This window comes from Sitodiplosis mosellana, unplaced genomic scaffold (assembly GCF_009176505.1).
Source record: "Sitodiplosis mosellana isolate CC-2019 unplaced genomic scaffold, AAFC_SMos_1.0 Smas_scaffold_6162, whole genome shotgun sequence".
Lineage (NCBI taxonomy): Eukaryota > Metazoa > Arthropoda > Insecta > Diptera > Cecidomyiidae > Sitodiplosis > Sitodiplosis mosellana.
The window spans coordinates 3,163,863-3,185,635 of NW_022601403.1; the positions used below are offsets into that span (position 1 = coordinate 3,163,863).

The 21,773-nt window shown below is 37.1% G+C and overlaps 1 protein-coding gene across 2 annotated transcripts; it reads left to right on the top strand.

Annotated features, from left to right (window-relative positions):
- Positions 1-22: 22 nt before the first annotated feature.
- Positions 23-17,594, top strand: LOC129574426 (echinoderm microtubule-associated protein-like CG42247). 2 transcript variants are annotated; one of them, XM_055456442.1, is made up of 13 exons: positions 23-1,518; positions 2,603-2,960; positions 3,674-4,074; positions 8,982-9,170; positions 11,362-12,032; positions 12,446-12,617; positions 12,773-12,868; positions 13,098-13,342; positions 13,411-13,985; positions 14,177-14,359; positions 14,780-14,993; positions 15,307-15,607; positions 15,901-17,594. In XM_055456442.1, the coding sequence occupies exons 1-12, from the start codon at positions 1,516-1,518 to the stop codon at positions 15,458-15,460; spliced, it is 3,261 nt and encodes a 1,086-aa protein (XP_055312417.1). In that variant the 5' UTR covers positions 23-1,515; the 3' UTR covers positions 15,461-15,607; positions 15,901-17,594. The 2 variants fall into 2 exon arrangements, with proteins under 2 accessions (XP_055312417.1, XP_055312419.1); XM_055456444.1 differs by lacking the exons at positions 23-1,518; positions 2,603-2,960; positions 3,674-4,074 and adding an exon at positions 8,386-8,899.
- The last annotated feature ends 4,179 nt before the right edge of the window (positions 17,595-21,773 follow it).

Consider the following 21,773-nt stretch of genomic DNA (forward strand, 5'->3'; position numbering starts at 1 on the left):
AATAATCGTTTCGTGTGGAAAGTGGTCGCGGGACTCAAAAGGCCGAACTCACTAAAAACGAACAAAATTTATTTAGCATTTACCTCGGACCCAAAACGCAGCCCTTCGAACGAACCTCCTTATTCGAGCTGCGATTTGAATTTCGATTTAGTTTTTTTTTTCTATAGTTGTTGTTGCTTCAGACTGGCAAATATTTGAATGAAATCAATGTGTTGTTTGTTTGCACCCGTAAATCGGGCTCATTCGCAGAGTGCCCATTGAATTTAGTGCGATTTTGGACAGAGAGCGAATCTATTTCGGAGGAAGAAGCATGCGGGATTTTTCATTCGTTTCGTTTGGATGGCGTTGAACCGTAACAATTTCGAGTTGATTTTTTTTTATTGATAAAAGAATATCCAACGGTAACGCGCGCCGCGGCCACGTTCAATCGCGAAAAACGAAAAGAAGCAACCCGTAAAGTAACATACACACACACACACACTCAACATGGACAAACAAAAAGACTCCATTTCAAATGACTGAAACGAAAAGCCTATAAGTTTCGGTGTAATGAGGTCAATTTCTTTGCATTGATGATTTCCATTTGCGGTTGTGTTTGTGTGTATACGAGACAGAGAGAGAGAGAGATAGAGTTTATCGGTGTATGTGTGTGTCTGTGTGCGATTTAAGTGAAACTTAAACGAGTGGTATATATTCATCGATGCTTTTTGGGACAAATCAAATGCATTGAACGACAAAAGAGCGAAAAAAAAGGTTATCGAAAATCGGGGTTCCGCCAACACGTCGTCATCGGTGGTGATCGTCGTCGACGGCGATTGTGCAAAAAGAAAAGTGAACATAAACAACTTGCTGGAAAAGCGAAGGGAAAAAAAAAAAACTAGTGATTAAAGTTGTTTCAAGCACCAAAAACTAAGTTTCAATGTGAAATTCCAATCGATCCGCCTTTTGCATTCTCCTTTGATTCGGAGACACAAGTACTCAAGCGACACACATTCAAAACGCAACGAATTAAAGAAAAAAAAACCGAAAAAAAACACAAACATTTTGTCGCTAATTCGTTGGTGAGAGAAAAATATAGACACAAACCAAAAAAAAAAAACCAAAGACACTTACTTATTTTTCATTCTATGCTCTCGGTGAAAAACGAACAATTTCATACGGTTTTGCCTTAATCCCCCTACATCATTAACAAAAATACAAAAACTCATTCCATTACAGCGTTGTTAACAATAAAAAAAAAACGCCACATTCTCATTTCAATCAAACGCAGCTAACACATTCAGAAGAGAGAAAAAAAAGTACCGTTCCGAACCAAACAATTGACCGTTTGCCGCAAAACAGATATTATGCAATTTTCTTTTTTGAAAGTAGCGCAACAAGAACTTTAAAATCGAATGTAAATTTTTTTTTTATCAAGAACCAAAAAAAAAGAAGAGAAAATCAAATAACGAAACGACAGACCAAAGCACTAAACATACCAATTAAAATCAAACACATACACACGATTTTTTGAATATGGTAAATATATTGTTTTTTGTCTAAAAAAAAATCAACCAAGCACAATAATGAAAAAAAAATAATACCAATTTTCTACACACATTAGAGAAATATTTTAAATGAACTACCCACCCCGTATTTAGTAGCTGAAACATTTTTGTTGTTGTTTTTTGGGCGTCTCAATTGAGATTGGTGTTTTTTGGCCGCATTTTTTTTTGCAAGCAATAAGATGCAACTCTTTGCACTTTTTGTGCTGTTGCTGCTGTTGCCTCCTGTGTAGCCACAACTTTTTTACTGTTGGTGTGGTTGCTGCTGCTGCTGTTGCTCTTGCTGTTGGTGGTGGTGATGGTAGTGGCGGTGCGGTTTATAACGAGGTTGCTTTGTCGATGCCACCCGACCAAAGCGCACACCGTTCCGGGCGCTTGAACCAAAACACCGGAACGCTATTATCAATAATCATACAAACGCTGTTGTGATGTTGTAACCGTTTGTTTTTTTTTCGTTTCCATTTTTTCGATCGAATTTTCTGTTGGTTTTTCATTCAAAAGGTGTAAAATAGCGTCGACTTTCTTGAGCTGATACTTTTTTGTGCCACGTAGTTTTTGTTGTTGTTTTGTTTTCGTTCTGTCCGGGGATTTTCGCATGGATTACGTAACTTTTAACCTAATTTTTTGTCGGTTTTTTGTTGTTTTTTGTATAAAAATGCAGCGTGTTATCAAGTTTTTCTGTTGTAATCATGTTGATTTGAAGAGGTGTGGCTGTAATTTTGTTCGGGCTTCTTTTTCTTGAATCGCCTCATCAACCGTAGTGGAAACAAAAAATCATTGTCTTCAAAGCTCAATCATGCAATTTCATTTGTAAGCTTTGCAAACGAGGCTAATTGAACTCCAGCCAACCATCCACCTTGCCCATTTGTTCCTCCAAATCAAAAGCGCATTGTTCCCAACACACCCAAGAAAAACCATTTTCAGCTAACAACCAAGATTGTTGTGTTATGCTATATTGATTAGAACGTAAATACCCGATAATATTGTTTGTGCGATTTTTGATCCCTATCAAAATTCTTTGACTCTCGTTTTTAATACACACACGTGCGGTGCCTCAGGTTTCTGGCCCTCAAAATAACCATCGTGATACTGAAGAGGCCGATGCACATGCTGAAACGAACGTCAACACATCTGAAGTGGAGCAGGACGATCAAGAAGAAATTGACGATCAAGAAGACGAACAAGACGTGATTTACACGGAAGACGATTCCAACAATAATCCAGACGCTGAACACTTAGAGGATACGCACGGTGGTCGCAACAGCGATAACAATACACGTAGCATGCCGAATGAAAATATCAACGATGCAGCCAATTCAACACATGATGCACAAAATCAAGATAATCACACATCCGTTGGACATCACATGAAAAATAGCCCATCGGATGAAGATTTTTATGGCGGACCGTCAACAGGTGATTTCATTTGATTGGGTTGCCGCAAATTTTTTTTATTGATGAGAAAAAAATTTCATTTGTTCATTTGTTCTGAAAATACTTTTTTTGGTTCGAAATTAATCACAAAAATATGCCATTTTCAAAATTGAACTCGTAAAAATTTGGTTCAAAAATGGTTTTAAAACTTGAAAATTGCTACTGAATGGTAAAAAATAACCTTTCCAGTTAAAAAAAAAGAGTCATTTTTCACCACGCTTAAGTTGATTTCATGGCTTAAAAATGAAGTTCATTGCTTTCAACGTGTTTAATTGTTGGAAATGAGCCACAGATATCGATTTTCCTTTGAAAAGTCGTCATTTTTTTTGAGTAGATAAGTTTAATTTCTTTATTTAACTTCAATTTCGTGCTTCGATTAGCATCATTTTTATGTGAAACTGCAATTTTCGGACCAAAAATATATGTTTTTTCCTTGAAAGTTAATCAGGATTTGGACATTTGATTGTGTTGTGTCGTACACCTGTTCGAAATTGGTTGTCGTCTTATATTGATTCATTGAAAAATTTCATATTTCTTCAAATTTGATCAAAATTATTTTTTGATATCGAAATTCGTTCGAGCATATAAAACAACGATTAAAACGAAATATTTCGTTGTTGCATCATTATTCAAAAATAGACCGTCTTCAAACATAAGACTGAAAAAAAACCTTTTGCAATCTTTTAAAATTGCAGGTGGTTTTGGTCATCAATCCGATGGTAATCCGCGTGGTATGCATATGCACGGTCCCGATAACATGAGTGAAAATTCATCGCAGGCACCGGGTTTGGTGCGATCAAAATCACGAACCGATATGAGTGGTGCAAGTAGTCGATACCAGAATCTATCATATTGGAAAGCCCGTCGTTTGATCTTCTATCGAAATGGTGATCCATATTTCCCAGGCGTTGAATACCGTTTTAAACCGGGTCGTGATGTGAATAGCTTAGAGTCATTGTTGGATAAAATTTCGCCGAAAATGGATTTGCCACGCGGTGCACGGTACGTATTCTCAATGGATGGCGATCGAAAGTACACATTGGACGAACTGGAAGATGGGGCTTCGTACGTTCTATCCTCATTGAAAGTTTTCAAGGTAAGTTTCGTATACTTTTGACAACTTTAAACAAAACGAAATGACATTCGTTGGAAAATTGGTGGAAAAATAAATGAGCTTTTTTACTGGGTCCTTTCCTAAAAAGCACAGAATAAAAGCTGAACGCTTGTGAGAAGAAAAAAAAAAGTATTCGGACAACTTTTTAGACATGCATTTGTTTCGGAAGTCGTTTTCGCAACGAACAAGTCCAGTAACGACCGAAACTTTTACTCAAATAAGTCGATTTCGTATGGTTTGACGAAGAAAAAAACACAAAACCATGTTTCCCTGTTCGTTTCATTACATCCTTTGAAGTTTTTGACGGCAATTCATCAACAATTGTAAACAAAAATGCGCTTTAAATTATATACGAAACGACAAACAATAACAAGACAAGGGAAAAAAACAACAAGACGAGAAAAAACAATCGACGAACCGAAAAGAAACACACATTTACGCAAGAAATAAACAGAAAAAAAGGAGAGCAATCGAAAATAATTGTGGCGAGTGTGAATGAGAGAGAGAGAGAGAGACATTTTTGTCGCATTCTGCTATATTTATCCATAGGTTGGTGATGATATGGCACGCAGACCCAGAACCGACATTTTCAGGTCAACGGATTTAACCTTGAAACAAATCTCTCACTCTCTCTGCGTGTGTATTTCGGTTTATTAGTGTGTGTATGAGAGTAAAAACGCAAACTTTTCAATCATATTTACATAACATGGATATCGAAAATTGCATGCGAAAAAAAGCCAGCAACGTAGAACAAGCGAATCAGAAAAACAGTATTCTCCGCGACAATTTGAGAGCGATAAAAATAAGGAAAAGCAATCCAGGTTTCAGAAACTGGTTCACACATTCTCATTCTCTCGATATTACGCGCTCTCTTTTTTCTTTTCTTCGGTTTCTCGTTCACTCCGTCTGTTTTGCCACGAAAAACCATTCATATGTAAAATGTAGTTGGTCGACACGCAAGAATCAAAATTGCGCTCAAAGTGGAGCTTAAACGACGACGACGACGACGACGACGATATGGAAAAAGTCAAAGAAAAAGGCAACACGCTTCTTATTGCTATATTGACCAAATAGTTTATAAAGCAATTGAACAAACTACGTCGCCGTTTACGTACCAACGGATTTTCGTTTTCCTATTTTGTTCGCTATGTTTTCGGTTTTTTATATTGGTTATAAATTTTTCACAATTTTTCACATTCGTGTGGACAAACCAAAGAACGACGTACCGACGCATTAAACACATTCGCAAAAAACAACCACATCAACAACAACAACCACCATTGTAATAAATTCGAGCGACAACAAAAACCAATTACACAAATCATTTTTCGTCCACAAAAATGCTGGTCGGTTGTTTTTTGTTGTTGTTGCTTTGGTCGGTTGGTTTATCGCGAGGTTCGTTTTTAATTTAATGAAATATTTGGCCGGCGATTTTCATCATAATAGCCTATTCGCCGAATATCTGACCTCATATTTATGGCGATTTTTAGCAAGAGATCGACTGTCGATATGCTTTATTATGCAAATAAAACTTACAATTAACTGGCAAACAATAGTCATAACATCCAATGTCAACTCGTTCATTTTTTTCTTCTTTCTTTGTGCCATTTGGGCCGATTCGACGGGATTTGCCAACAACGCGCTTTGGATGCCAAGCAAAAGCAGGGAAAAGATCAGTTACGGCTTACTCGATTGCGGCATAAATTTTCATTCATCCTTTTTTGTGTCGCTTCTTTTGCCGACCTCCACCGATGTTATGTCCAGCTCTTTCTCTTTGCTTCGTTTCGTGTCAACGAAAGTGAAAGAACGAACGAACGAATGAAATTAAGAACGAACCGATGTGAATGTGAAATAGGTCAGTGTGGTTAATTGTCGAATGCAAATTACGCATTAACCGTGTGGCTTGTGAAAGCACTCGCTCACCTACTTGCTGACTCGTTTGTTCGTTCGCGCCCTGCTTCTTATCTCACGAACATTTGAACCGTTCACATGGAGTGTGTGAGGTTCACACATTGTGAGCCAAAGTTCAATGTAAACAATTTCCAAGCTCGTTTTTGCATAGTTTTTCTGCGTTCCTCCCAGTTTTTTTTCTCTTCTCGAAGCTTTTCAACCATTTTCACTCACCTTTCTATACTTTTTCCCTATTCCGCCCTTTTTTCTATTTGAGCCCTACCTCACTTTTCTTCCCATATCAACCTTTTCCCTTAATACACCCTATCCTATCATCTCACCGCCCCCTTCACAAAGGTAGAACTCTCATTCCCTCTCCTATTTTTCAATTTTCTCGTGGATTTTCCACATTCATTTTTTAACTTCTGCAAAAGATCCATACTTCATATCCAGTGTGACACACTTAAACTTGTTCGATGTATTTTCACGATAATAGCCGTAGTTATTATATCTGGTGGCGGTTTGAACAGAAGCTTGCGTCATGCATTACAATATACAATATTCAAATCGGAACAACTTTTCTGAAATATAAAACGCCATTTTCTCGTTATTGTAATTGTTATGGGACTGTGTGTGTGTCGTTTGTAAGAAAACCAAAATGAAATAACAACGACGACGGTAACAACAACAACAACAACAACAAAAAAAAAGATGAATTCGCAAGTTAAAATCGCAATTGAATCCGTTGTTATGATTGTTTGTATGCAATTTAGTTACACAATGTCGTGTCACTGTTTTGTTGCGATATTACAAATGCGTTTTCTTTGATCGCGAATTGTTTGGCGCTTTCTTTGCTCCTTTTTCTTTACTCTTTGCTCTCTATTCTTCGCTCTATGCTTCTGTATTTCGATATTTTGCCTCTCTTTTCGGTCATTTCGCTCGCATTTTCTTGTATTTCACCTGCCTTTTCCAGTGTATTGCTTGACTTTACAAACTGTTTTGCCCACTTTTTACCTCTTTTTTGCTCCTTTTTGCCCACCTTTTCCCTCCTCTTCCCTTCATTTCCCTCCAAATTCCTTCATTTCTCTTCATTTGCCTCAATTTTAATCCATATTCCTCACCTCTCCTTGCATTTCTTCACCTTCCCGCTCATGCCTCATTCTCTGCTTACAGCCATACTCCAGTCTCTGTTTTCTGCCATTGTGCAGAAAATAATTTGGAACATGAATCGTTGAAATTTATAAAATATTTCAAATAAAACGCTATCACTGAGTTTTTATGTATATATATTTGCTTGATCGAATGGCGCGTTTTCAGCAGGCCAACAATAACAGCACACCAAACCAAGACAATTAAATGCGAATTATGTCGTATTTAGCCCGCTGTCTCTCCCCACCGCTTTTCCGTTCTCCCATCGTCTATCTCGGTCTGCGATTTGCGATTGAATGTTATTTAAAAAGTTCCAAACATTTTTTCGCTGCCGACTCGAGAATCCGTGTGCTAAATCCCAACTGAATCGAATGTAAACGCAAACCATCCACTTCACTTATATTCACTTACGAAAATTCTCCGAGTTACTTTTCTTCGCTATTTTTTTTTTCTGTGTGTGCTTTGTGTCCAAGCGAGCATGAGCGTGCGCGCGCGCGCGTCAACTTGGTTCTTCGCGACTTCACATTCCTTTCATGCATTCATTCTATCATCGTTTTCATTTTATGTTTGTCTTTAATTTATGTTCAAATAAATGTATGTTTTTGTTTTGTTTCTTTTGTTTTCTTGCGCTGTTGGTATGTTCGGCGGTCGAACGGTCGATCGCTTGTGTATGAGTTGGTGCGTTGTGTTTTCTGTTGTACTTTGGTCGTCGTTGTCGTCGTCGCTTATTCATTCTCTCACTTGCTCTCTCACTACTCACTCACTTGCTCGCTTAGTCACTCGCTCTCTTGGTCTCTCACCTCCTTGCCGTGGCTCGCGAGCGCTCTTCTTTGGGAAATTCGATAGCGCGTCGCGATTTGCATGCTACACTTTTGCACTGGTAATATAATGAAGTGGATGGCGTTTCTTTTAACAATATAGCGACAAAATGGACGGGTGAAATTCGTTCGTTTGGCTATTTTCTTTTCTTTTTTACCCACCGTTTTATTGGCTCATTTCTTTCTCTCTCTCTCCCTCTCTCTCTCACCCTTGTTACCTCTTGCCGTGTGCTTTTTTCTACCCTTCTTACTTTCAATACCAATTCAATGTGTGGTGATTTTTTTTTCTTCAACGTCGTCGTCATCTTCGCTTTTACTTTTCGCATAGTCTAGTACAATTTGATGTTGGTTGTCGCCTCCTTTTACATTGTTTTCTTTTCGTTTTGCCAGAGTTTACTGTCAGTTTGAAATGAGTAAGCAATCATACAAGCTGCTCTGTATGATTGTAAAGCATTTTAAATTTTCACCACACATTCTCCCGCTCGAGCTGTGTTGCGCGCCTTCGCGCCTTTGTTTTCGATCAATTCTCGCGACCGAATCGATGATCCGATCGATAATAATAATTTCGCAATAATAGAGTTAAGTCAATCAAAAAGCAGTTTCTCTATTTCGATGATGTGATGTAATTAAGTCATAGTGCAAACTAGTTTGTTGCGAAGAAATTTTGTTGCCGTAAAGGAAATCAAAATAAGTCACACCACATCAATTTCACGCGATTCGAATTCAAGGGACAAAAAGCACACAAAAGACGAGAACCAAAACAACAACGACAATTTGCCAAAATAAGATCGAATTTTAGTGCCTTCGTTTTTCTTTTGTTTGGCTGAACATCGACGTCGTCGTCATTTTTCAACCGAATTTCTGTAATTTCGTTTGAACGCCGTGAATTTTTGCGCTTCTATTTACAACGACTGTGGTTTCAGTGGGTCAAACCCTCCGGAAATATTGATGTATACACCTCAGAATTAGTGCAAATCACAGCCGAATCGAATAACATTTTTTTTTCGTACACCTTTTCTCGTGCGTTTACAGCCAGCCAGTTACGGTAAAAAGAACGGCATGTGGTATGCATCGCCAGGAAATCAAGGTTGGGGCAATAAATCAGCCGCACGCAATTCATCGGTTTTGGATGCAGACATCACACCAAACGCACCAAACGTACTCAAACCGAGCGCGGGCCGCGTCATTCGCATCGTCAACAATTTGGATCATAATGTTCAGGTGAGGTTTTGGGGTTTTTTTTTTTGGTTTCTTCTGCAAATTTTTGGTTTTACATTTTTTTATTTGTTTTTTTTTTTTTTTAAATATTTTCAACACTTTTAATACAATTTCAAACATTTTTGATATGCCAAATCGAATGATTGAATTCAATTAGATTGATTAGATCAATTGAAGCTTTGTGGATCTAGTCTAATTGAATGCAATGTGGTAGACAATTTTTGGTGGGAATTTCGATAAATTTCGTTAAAAGAGATCAAAATGAAGAACAAATCAAAGCAGGATAGACAAAACAAGGGAAGGAGATCAAAAATAGATTTTTTACGTATTGAAAGATATCGAAATGAAGGATAAATAGTTAAATGCGAATGAAAATGAAAAACGAAGCTCAATGCAAGGCTTTTTACTTGAAATCTATGCTCGATTCCATTCACTTCATTCAAATTTAATCAATGAAATGAAACTTAAGATTCAAAAGAAAATCAAACAAAGAGAAGAAAATCTCTGTTCAAAGTCGAAGTCTCTGGTCAAAATCGAGATTCGCAAAATCTGACACAAAATCAAACTTTTATATTTTTAAAAGCAAAGTATTTGAATTCCAAGATTTAGATGAAAAACAATTTGATCAGATTTCATTCCTTGACAACTTTGTCGAATATTCAATATATGAGATATGATATGGTTCTAGTGTGTTTACAGTGTCCATGTTGTCAACTAGACATCTTTAATGGGGCGAAAATTTGACAACATCACGAAGAAATTGAAATTTTAAGTAGAACAAAATTGAATTGAATTGAATTGAATTGCAAGTGATATTTTCCAGTGAAAAATAGGTGAAAATCAATGAAATGAAGAAAATTAGAAAAAAGAAGAACAAGACAAGGAACAAGATAATAAAAAACCAATTAAAAACAAATCAAACTTAAAAAACAAGACAAAACATCGTGAAACACCTTCCAGTGGAAAAAAACGAATAAGCGATTTGACTCAGTTCAAGTGGGTCGTTCAAAAAATTGAACGATCAACGTCGTCAGGCATCTTCGTAGTCCACACAAATATCCGGATCGATTCCACGTGTCAGAGAGCCAAAACCGAAAAAAACAAGAGTCAAAAACTTGTCCAGGGTCTTTGTCGAACTTTCAACACAACCTTTCTCAAGCTCTCATTATCTACTTACGAGGCAATTACTATGTGATTAAACCATTTACTCGATGCCTATAATTAACCACAAATAAATAGCCAGCCAATTGTTTTATTAAACAAATATCAATAGTGAGCCGACTTGAGGTGTCGATCCCATGGCTCGCTCACTCTATTCATTTGAATCACAAACACATGTCGTTTCTCTCGGTTTGTGAACGGGGTGGATTGGAATTTAAGTTCTGCTGGCAAGCAAAGCTGGCGAGTAAAATGCTGGAATAAATTAAAGAAATACAGATACTGCGCAAGAATTTTCACTCGCTCGTTCAAACGAACAAACGAAAAAAAAAACAAAAAGAAAGAGAAGAGAGAGAGAGAGAGAGAAACACCAACAAACATTTTCTTATTGTCCTTGAGGCACGTTAGCCATTCATAAAAGTAATTACTCAATAATAATAAAACATCGGCAACACAATTTCCGCGGACAGATTTTCATTATGTGTGTATGCTTTGCTCCTTATATTTTCTTCTTTTTTTTCCAAGCAGCGCAATCGAATGTCGTCGCTGTTACTGTTGCTATTCACATACACACCGTGCTCCCAACACACTCACTCATTTCGTCGAAAAAAAGAAATGTGTTTCACGTGTGAATGAAACACAACGATTGCATGCTTACTTTTAGCACATGGCCGTTATATTGTGTGTCGGCATCGATTTTTCGATATTCGGTGTTTTGCCGTTTTTTTCTCTCCCTTTTTCTTCTTCTTTGCTTCGTGTCATAGATCCTAAGAGTGGTTTTGGGTTTTTTTTTTGGTTTTCCGTCACCAAAAACTGAGCGGAAAAAAACTGTCCAATGAATTATGATATATCAATCGATGGCGGATTTGAATGAAAAAAAAAGAACCATCGGCTAGATATTCCATTTTTAGATACTCAATCGATTTTTTGAATGTTTTTTTTTCGCATTCGTCTTTCGTGTGTGGTTTTTTTCACTTTCATTTTCTTCATTTCCATTTTTTTTCATTCCAAATTTTTTCGTTCGTTGCATTCACAGTGTCGAGTTTTACTCAATTTACGAACATCACAGCCGTTTGAAGAAGTGTTGGAGGACCTAGGGCAAGTATTAAAAATGACCGGTGCAAAACGTATGTACACCACGACGGGCGATGAAGTGCGAAGCTTTTCACAGCTACGTAATGAATTTGCGGATATTGAAACATTCTACCTGGACAGTAGTGCAACGGCAATTGCACCAATTGGATCGCCCATTCGACGTTCACGATCACGCAATAATGTGTCGGCGGCAGCAACAGCCGCGGCAACCGTTTTACATGACGAACCAATTAAACCGTCCGTACGACAGAGAGCCCGTAGCAAGAGCCGACCACGTGTGCTGTATGCACCGGAAAATGAAATTGCAAACCGTGGCAGTGCCGATTTTACCGCATTAGACATTGCCAAAGAGGATCCAATTAAATTGAACATACGCGGTTTACGTCGTACATTCTATCCACCAATACATCATCCACCTGTTGATAATACAGCACCAGATAAAAAATTACAATTGCAATGGGTACACGGCTATCGTGGATTGGATGTACGTAAAAATCTATGGGTTCTACCATCTGGGGAATTATTGTACTTTGTTGCTGCTGTTGCCGTTTTGTATGATCGCGATGAAGAGACACAAAGACACTATACTGGGCACACAGAAGATATTATGAGGTGAGTTCAGTTTTTGGGACTTTAAGCATTAAATTTTCGCATACCAGCTCTTTATTACAGAGAGATTGGTCAATTTGAATTTTTGGCATCGAGTAAAGGAACTATTTCCAAGGCTCATGATTACAATCGTGTATGATTCTTTTGAAATCCTCCATAAATGGTTGCCTTGAAAATAGCAAAAAGATACGATCGTGGACGATTTTTGCCATATAAAAACAATCGTATACGATTGGGAAGATCGTGCAACTTTGCAAACGTTCGCTTTAGTTGCAGTGCTCTAACTCGATTCGAGTTCTGCTTTCGTTTATTGAACTTTAATCTTTTTGTTTTAGACTTTATGAAATAAATCAGTTTAAATTTTCTTCTTGTTCAATATGAATTCAATGTTTTTGTCACTTTTTTCTTTCCCGCAGCATGGACGTGCATCCCTCACGTGAACTGGTAGCATCAGGTCAACGGGCGGGTGCCGACCGTAAATCACAAGCACATGTTCGCATTTGGAGCACTGAATCACTTCAAACACTTTACGTCTTCGGAATGGGCGAACTGAATGTTGGCGTCACGGCAGTTGCTTTCTCTCAATTGGTAAGTGCAAATTGATACTTCGAAACTTCTTTAAATTGATTTCTAAGCGTAAAATCGAACGTTTGAAAGAACAGTTTTTGTTGAATTATTATTTTTTCCAACTGATTGTTTCAAGATTCATTTTCTTATTCAAAAATGTATTCTTTCCATTTAAGAATGGTGGTAGCTATATACTTGCGGCTGATGCCAGTCCGGAGAGTGTGCTATCTGTGTGGCAGTGGCAATGGGGACATTTATTGGGAAAAGTTTCGGTACGTTGGATGTCATTGTTTTTCCAAGCCCACAATTTCAAGCAGAATTTTTCTTGTAACTCACCAAATTTTCTATTCTATTGTGACTCCGAATTTTTCTAAGTCATAAGAAGAAAGAAAATTTGGTTTATATTATTGGTCAATTATATGTGAAAAATCTTTTAAAATATTCTTCAATACCAAACCATGCCAAAAGCTTATTATTACCTCAAAATTTCCCCATTTTTAGACATTGCAAGAGAATTTATCTGGTGCAGTTTTCCATCCGTTGGATGATAATTTGATTATAAGTCATGGACGGGGTCACCTATCATTTTGGCATCGTCGCAAAGATGGTTTCTTTGAGCGAACGGATATCATAAAGCAGCCATCGCGAACGCATGTGACAAGCGTTCAATTCGAGCCAGATGGCGATGTTATTACAGCCGACACCGATGGCTTCATCACAATTTACAGTGTTGACGCGGATGGAGCGTAAGTAAAAGACAGAGTGAATACGATAAAGAGATCCACCAAAGTAATTAAATTCATTTTACTTTCAGTTATTTTATACGAATGGAATTCGAAGCGCATAGCAAAGGCATAAGTTGCTTGGTAATGTTGTCCGAGGGAACATTGTTGTCGGGTGGTGAAAAAGATCGTAAAATTGCCGCTTGGGACTCGTTACAAAATTACAAACGAATCACAGACACAAAACTACCTGAATCGGCCGGTGGAGTACGCACAATTTATCCGGTTCGACCGGGTCGCAATGATGGCAACATTTATGTTGGTACCACGCGTAATAGCATCGTTGAAGGTTCACTCCAACGACGATTTAGCCAAGTGGTGTTTGGTCATGGAAGACAATTGCTTGGCTTGGCCGTACATCCAGAGGAGGAGATTTTCGCAACAGCCGGTTGTGACAAAAACATTGCCTTATGGCGTAAACAAAAACTTTTATGGACTTGCCATTCCGGTTACGAATGCGTATCCTTGGCATTCCATCCATTTGGATCAGCACTGGCGGTTGGCAGCACCGAAGGACATTTACTCATATTGAACGCAGAAAATGGCACCATTATGATCACATTGAGAGTTTGTGGCTCGCCATTGAACTGCATTAGCTATAATCAAGGTAAATTTGTGGAGCGAGAACAGGTGGTTTGATTCGATTTTTTGATGAAAAAATGTTGCAATTTGATTTATTCAATGCAATTAAATTACTATAATCAAGCTGATGGTGAATCCATTAATGAGTGAATTTTAATTGTTAAACCCATTCGATCATTAATAAAATGTTAATGTTATAATGAGGTTTGTTTTCAGTTGGCGATATGATTGCATTGGGATCACAAAATGGTTGCATTTATCTGTTCCGGGTTTCGAGAGATGGATTTTCTTATAAAAAACTAAATAAAATTCGAGGATCACAGCCTTTACAGCACTTGGATTGGAGCATAGACGCATTCTACTTGCAATCGGTTACAGTCGATTTTGATCTTCTGTTCTGTACGTATCGAATCTGTTCCTATTTTTCTTTGTTATTGTTCGATTTTTACCATGAAAATTGACACATTAATTCAGAATAAAGTTCCAGCAAGCTCAGTAACGATTTGTTTTGTTGCTTCATTGGTTGTTTTCGTTCGATCTCCGAAATAAAATTGTTTTTTAAAGAAATTTGCGGAGATTTTGAAAATTTTTGAATTAATTTTTTTATTGGCTTCAACTTTATGCTTCTGTATTACATATAATAATGAGTACTCCTCCGTAATAACAAACATACATGCATTTTTTTCGTTCATTTTGGTTGGTTTTTTCAAATTTTGCTTCAGTTTTTCCAAACCTTTTGCTTGACATAAATTCTTCTGGAAACAACGCGTCATTTGAATTTGTGAATAAAAACGGTGGTGATTTCTTCATGATTTTCAGGGGATGTAAGATCGTTGTCACCTGAACGCAGTCCAATCGCTATGAAGGATATCAAATGGTTGACACAAAATTGTACGGTCGGATTTTTGGTTGCGGGTATGTGGAACAATCGATATTATTCGAATTCATCAACAACAATTACGACATGTAATCGAGCTTCTGGACACGATATGCTGGCGTCTGGTGATGCAGAAGGCTACATTCGCTTGTTCAGGTATTTTATTTGAAGATTTTCTGAAAAGTCTTTTCAAGACACAACTAGAACGACATGCATGAATTTCATGCCATGAACAAAGGCTAATAAGAGTAGAAAATACTCAAAAAATAAGCCTACAACTCAAATTCAGAACAAAAAACAGTAAAATTGGATTTGATTTGAATTGTCAACTTTCACATGGCACAATTAGAGATAGTTTACTGTGTATTTTTCAATAATTTTCTCATTTTCTTTCAAATTGTCAATTCTCTTGATTTCCAATAACCTTCTACACTTATTTCTCTCTTTCACCCTCTCCAAAACACTCCAGATATCCGTGCATCAGTAATCGCGGTGAATATCATGAGACGAAAACATATTCGGGTGCAATTGGTAGTGTACGATTTTTGTATGGTGATCGATCGTTGATTACGGTGGGTGGCACTGATGCATCGTTAATGATTTGGGATTTGATTGAAGAATAACCTCGGTGGGCGGCGTGGCGCAGTTCATATGTAGAGCCACAGCAGCACCCACAAACCGTCCTAGAATCACAACGTTCATTTATTGCATCTCCCGTATGTACCGATAGTATAATGCCAAACAAATGGAATACCAGGAACGAGCGACGAGTAAGTTTACCTTCAACTACCTCCCACATCTCTATCAAACGAAAAATCGTTTTAGGTCAAACAAAAAAAGTTGTGACATACTCAATTAACTAATTAAAATTTGTAAGAAGAAAAAACATTGCCAAAGAAAATTCGTTTTTCGAAAGGAAACATTTTGTAAGCAGAAAAAAAAACAACAACATTTTGTCAGCCTATAGAAAGTTACATAAAAATGAGTTTTCGAAGAGTTTTCGCTTATTTGTTTTCAAAAAGCTTTGTGACACAAATAAACTAACAACGTATTACCATTGCAGGACAGTTCACCACCACCAACGATCATGTATATGGAAAGAGATAGACATCGAAATCATCAGCGCGACCGAGGCTCCCATTACTTAGACCATCGAATATTTTCACCGAACGATTCATTTTCCATAGTTGACTTCGATTGATCCAATCGTTGAATGGAAGTTTTTTTCTCTCTCCAATCGTTCCAATTGAGACGTCATCAATCAACTCAGCATAATCCTGTTTTCTGTGTTCAAGCGAAAGATTTCCGAGCTACGGTGATGTCAAATGAGAGTCGCAACCAATAAACGCACCGATAATAACGCCGTTCTTGGATCTGAACCAAACAAAAATGGCTCTTCCAAAGTGTGAAGCACCACACACACTTTTTGCACCAAACAAATTTGAATATTACCCGTTAATAATTGTTGCAAGAGTCAAAAATACAGAAACATTCAGTTTAACAAGAACAAAAGAAAACGAAGAAGAAGAAGAAGAAGGACATTTTTTACGAAACACAATATTTTCCGACCACGACATTTTTAATGAAATATTGTCGTCGATCAACCAAAATCATCGTGTTCAAGCTCAAAATGAATCGATGATCACACCCACACACACACACACTCACACACCAAGGAATCGTTAGTCATTTCCATCTATTTGAATAAGATTTTTTTTTTGCTAAATGCTTCAATGAACTTTGCCTCTTTTCTCATACGCGCTCGTGCATCGTCCAGCTTCCAATCAAAATCAACGTTTTGATTTTGTTTTATACTTTTGTCTCAACACAACCAAAAAAAAACAACAATTTTAAACCAATTTTCTCAGAAAAAATCTTTTCGGCATTTCGATTCCAAACGTAAAACAAAGTGTGACAAGTAGAACAATCTCAACCAGCTTTAATTTTGTCTTCTGATTAAATCGTCGTCATCGAAACACATACAGGTCACACATGTGCTTCATTCATCCAAGCAATGGTCATGATTTAGATAGACAGAGAGGGTGAATCTCTCTCTCTCTCTCTCTGTTGAGAAAGTATTGAATCAATTTTCAATATTTTTGGTATGCTCACCTTGATTTCCTTCAATTTGTGCTTCCTAAACGATTGTTTTTTCTTCCATTTTCATCTTTTGTTTTTTTTTCAATTGTTTTTGTTTCATTTGCCGAATTTTCCGAACGGAAAAAACTCACAGAACTCTTTGTATGACACAGACAAACTTGAAACGACTTTAATCATGACACATACACATTGCTTTTGAAACTCATTCCAAAACTATCAATGAACAACAACAAGAAACAAAGCAATTATACCAACTGTAGCATTTAAGCAATTAGCTGTGGACCACTTCTCCTGTCTATAGCGCCAGTCAACATCATTTTCATTGGAAATGATACGAAACTTTTTCACTACACTTCCATCTTCATACACCAAATAATTTAACGCCGATCTTTTTTCGAAGCATTAATTTATTGATTTATTTCCCTTTTGTGATTTATTCGGTTGAATTTGAATTCTTCTGTTGACCTTTTCTTTTCCTGACCAAAACTAAAACAACGAACAAACAAAAGTAAATCTGAATCACCGCAAAAAAATATTCCTTTCGGACGGGAGAATTACGTAAAACATGCAAATCATCTCTCGCACCCTTGTCTCACTAGTGTTAAACAATTTTGTTTAAACTTTGATCAAAATAAAAATGAACTTAATTAAACCAAATGATGACGAACATCGTTGTTTTATTTAGCTTTTTTTTGTAGGCTTTTTGGACCAAAGATGGGATTTTAGTAGAAATTTCTTTAAACTTTCTTTTCTTCACATTCGATTTGCATTGCTTATGTTGCAAAACGATGTTATTTATTTCGTTCCGTTGACAAAAGTTTCTGAACCTAGTCAAAGCAAAGATCAATTACCGAAACTCAGAAGAAAATCTAGTTTTTGCAGAACAGACTTTAAACGACAAGTTGGAGTGACTTTCACACGTCAAAAATTAGCATTTAAATATTGAAGTATTCCGAATTTTGTTCTAGGTTAATTTGTGTCATTTTCACATTTGCACAAATATAGCAATCAATCATCTTTTAATTTAAATGACAAAATGTTTATAATTCCAAACAAATCGTTTTTTTTTTCAATCAATTTATTCGCAATCAAAACGAATTTCAATTTAAAAATAAAAAATGTCGCACGAATTTAATCGATAATTTTGAATTGAGCTCAGAATTTGCTCACAAGACAGCTACTCATCGAGATCAAGTGACGTCGTTGACAACTCAACGAAAATCACTAACACACGCAAAAGTGAGTATGTGAATATCAGCATCGATGCTGTAGGTTGTCGTGAGCTTGCCATTGCTCATTGGGCCACAGAGTTGAGCAGACATCTTGAAAAAAAAATACACGCGAAAATAAATCAATTCCGCGTGCAGTAAAAAAAGTAAACGACAGAAAATTTCACAGCGTAAGTGTTGAGTACTTCTGGTTAGTTATTTCGATGTCAGGTTCAAAATCATGTTCTGTTCATCATTCTGTTTCAGAAGAGACAAATCGGTTTGATATTCATGGAAATTAATGACAAATAACCTAAGACAGAAGCACATATGGTGCGCATTTTTTCGTCTTTGCTGTAGACGCGACTGACACGTGTTTTGCGTGAAGTTGATTCATTTGTTATTGTAAAAATTTTCATTTTTTTCTGAATCCAATAGAATGAACCCATTCATATGTGGTTCTGATGGACGCAGAAAGCGCAAATCAAAGTACGCAAAGGTTGAAGTCAAGCAAGAGCCGATGATTAAGGAAGAGCCCAACGATGGTGACGATGTCATGAACATACCACAGCCGAGAGTTGATGGAAGATATCATGCGAATTACGAAGGATCGGTTGACTTTGCCGATGACTTCGATGAGATAAAGGATGAAATCAAATGTGAAGTAGAAGAGACGGACAAGAGCACGGCACCATGTGGACGATCGAAAGAGGGTGCCACCAACAATGATGACAACGAAGACTTGATGGATGACGCAATCGATGTGCAACCATCGCAACCAGTCGACAGCGGGAAGAAACGGAATGGAAGCTCCAAACGACGAAACAAACGAACGATTCTCAGGAACCAAGCGGACAAAAAGCAAAAGAGGCACAAATGCCACTTGTGAAATCATTTGGCAAATGACAAGTATGCATTCAAAGTCCATTTGCGAACTCATACTGGAGAAAAACCGTTTCAGTGTGATATTTGTTTGAAGTCCTTCACACGAAAAAATCTACTGAAAGATCATAAGAAAACGCATGGCCGATTCCGCTGTTCAAAATGTAACCGAAGATTTGAACGTGAATCAGCTGAGATCGACCATGAACGGTTATGTAATCCACGCCAATTTGAATGCGATATTTGCGGATATCACACTGTGGTGAAATCCAGTTTGACAGTTCATATGCGCATTCACAGGGGGAAAAAGCCGTTCGAGTGCTCAATTTGTTTCAAGTCGTTTACAACCAACACTAATCTCCAAAAGCATTCAGTAACTCACAAAGATGAACTGCCGAATGCTTGTTCCAAATGTGGCCGACGATTTGCCACTCCAGAAGATAAGCGAATACACGAATCGCGCTGCCAACGAAGTCTTCTTGCATGTAATCAGTGTCATTACAAAACTGTTTATAAGACTTCTTTCAAGCGGCACATGCAATCAAAACACGAAGCTAAACGGTCGATCAAATGTGAAATTTGCAGCAAGCAGTTTGTCCAACAGACCAAACTAAATCAACATCTATCATCAGCACACAGCGACCGGTTCCCATTCAAATGCTCCAAATGCTTCGGAGGATACGCGACCGAAGATGCAAAAGAGGTTCATGAAGATAGCTGTGGCCACCGTCAGTATCAATGCCATTTATGTGAAGAGTTTCGTCGAGACAAACGAGATTTGAAGATTCACATGCGAAAAGATCACACCGGAGAGTGGATTCAATGCACAGTGTGTGCAGCAAGTTTTGTCCAGAAAGGTCATGCCAATCAACACATGAAGACAGTCCATCATTTGGTAAAGAAATAAGTCACACACTCCATGAATTTATTAGAAAGTAGAGATAATAGTATAGTTTTTCCGAATGGAGACATTACCTTTTGTTTTAAAAGCTTGGAAAACCTTTGTTTCTGTTATTTGAACTTAAAATTTTGCATTTTTAACTGACATAAATTCATGAAAAGCACCTTAGATTTAACCTCTATTTTGAATGAAATAAAACTTAAATAAATTGGAACAAAGAGAGAAGAGTGTTGTCATTTTGAAATTTTTTTTTGCAGAAAATTCTTTTTAGCTAACGAAAGAAACAAAAGCTCTGTTGGCAAAAGTGTTTTATCAACAAAATCCACTACGTTGCGTTCTAATTGAGTTTGCATATTTTTCTGATGATTTTACAATTTCAAAGTGTGATATCGTTCAAAATATCCAATATTTGGATGTTTGGTTTTAATTGATTCTCAAATACCATTTGGGCATCAGTTCAATTGGCTTACTTTTTCAGTATAAACGCATGATAAATTCAATCTCAGTAGCCTTGATGCAATTTTCTTCTGCTGAACTGTAGCATTTTTCAAGATTGTCAACGAATAAGTTAGTCGCTACTCAGCAAATAATTTCGAATCACATTTGATTACATAATTCATACATGCATATCACTCTCCCATTTGACGTTCATCTCAAGCAAATGTGCCCAATAATGCAGTACTTTCAGTGCGATGTGAGAATTACAAGAAAACCCAATAAAATTCCTATTAGAATTTTATAAGATTAAAATGAATTTATCACATTCGCGATCGCGAGACATGAACAATAAACGATCTTAAATACGAATTTGTTCAAATGTAAATAAACGAACGTATGAAATTGTTGCTATCTCACAACTGTGTGTTTTTGTTACAGAGAAATCTCCCGATCAGAGACACTCCCAATGAGTGGCACACATGCATTTCTCTTATGAATAATCATAAAAAAATTAGAACCATGCGATCCCTCTGACATATGCTACTGAATCTCTTCATATCAACTTTCGATGCGCAATTCCGATACCGTGCTTGGAATCTTCGATTTTTCAATGCCAATTTTTTCATAGTTTTTTTACTCGAACACAATGCTTGAGTGTTAAACGGAATACAAGAACCAAAATGCCTCTTTTCCTTTTCAATTCACATCGACTGCGATCTTTGAGATTGTATTCTATTTCATTGTCGAAGAATCAACAAATATTTAGTAATTATTCTGTTTTATGCAATTTCACAGTAAAAATTTGCGGCATTTCTCTACTTCGATGTCTGTTGTCCATTGAACATTACACGATTATCCCAGATTTGTAATTTGAATGATCCGAAATTCATAAAAGCCGTGCTCAACATTTGATTTGGTAAAATATCATCAGTAACGCATGAATCTTAACAGACATTTTTGAATTGAACTCAACGAATTTGCTCAAAAGTGAGCTTCTAATTGACATGAAGTGTATACATGTGGCGACACTGTCAACTTAACGAAATGTCATCAGCACATATAGCAAACATTTGCATCGCAGTATCAATGCCGTAGGATATGCTGAGCTTGCCATTTTTCAATGAGTCACAGAGTGGGGCAGACATATTGAAAGACGATACGCAGAAAAAATCAATTGTACGTTCAGCGAGAAAACAAAGCATCGACAGAACATTTAACGACGTAAGTGTTGAACATTTTTTATTATTTGTTTAGATGGGATTTTCCATTTTGTTTCCAAAGTGGCATATGAATTAAGTTTTTCATGAAAATTGTGAAAAAAACAGCATAAAACAGAAGTGTGCATTTGGTGTGTAATTATCACACACGCGTGGCAAACACGTGTTTTGTATGAAGTAGATCAATTAA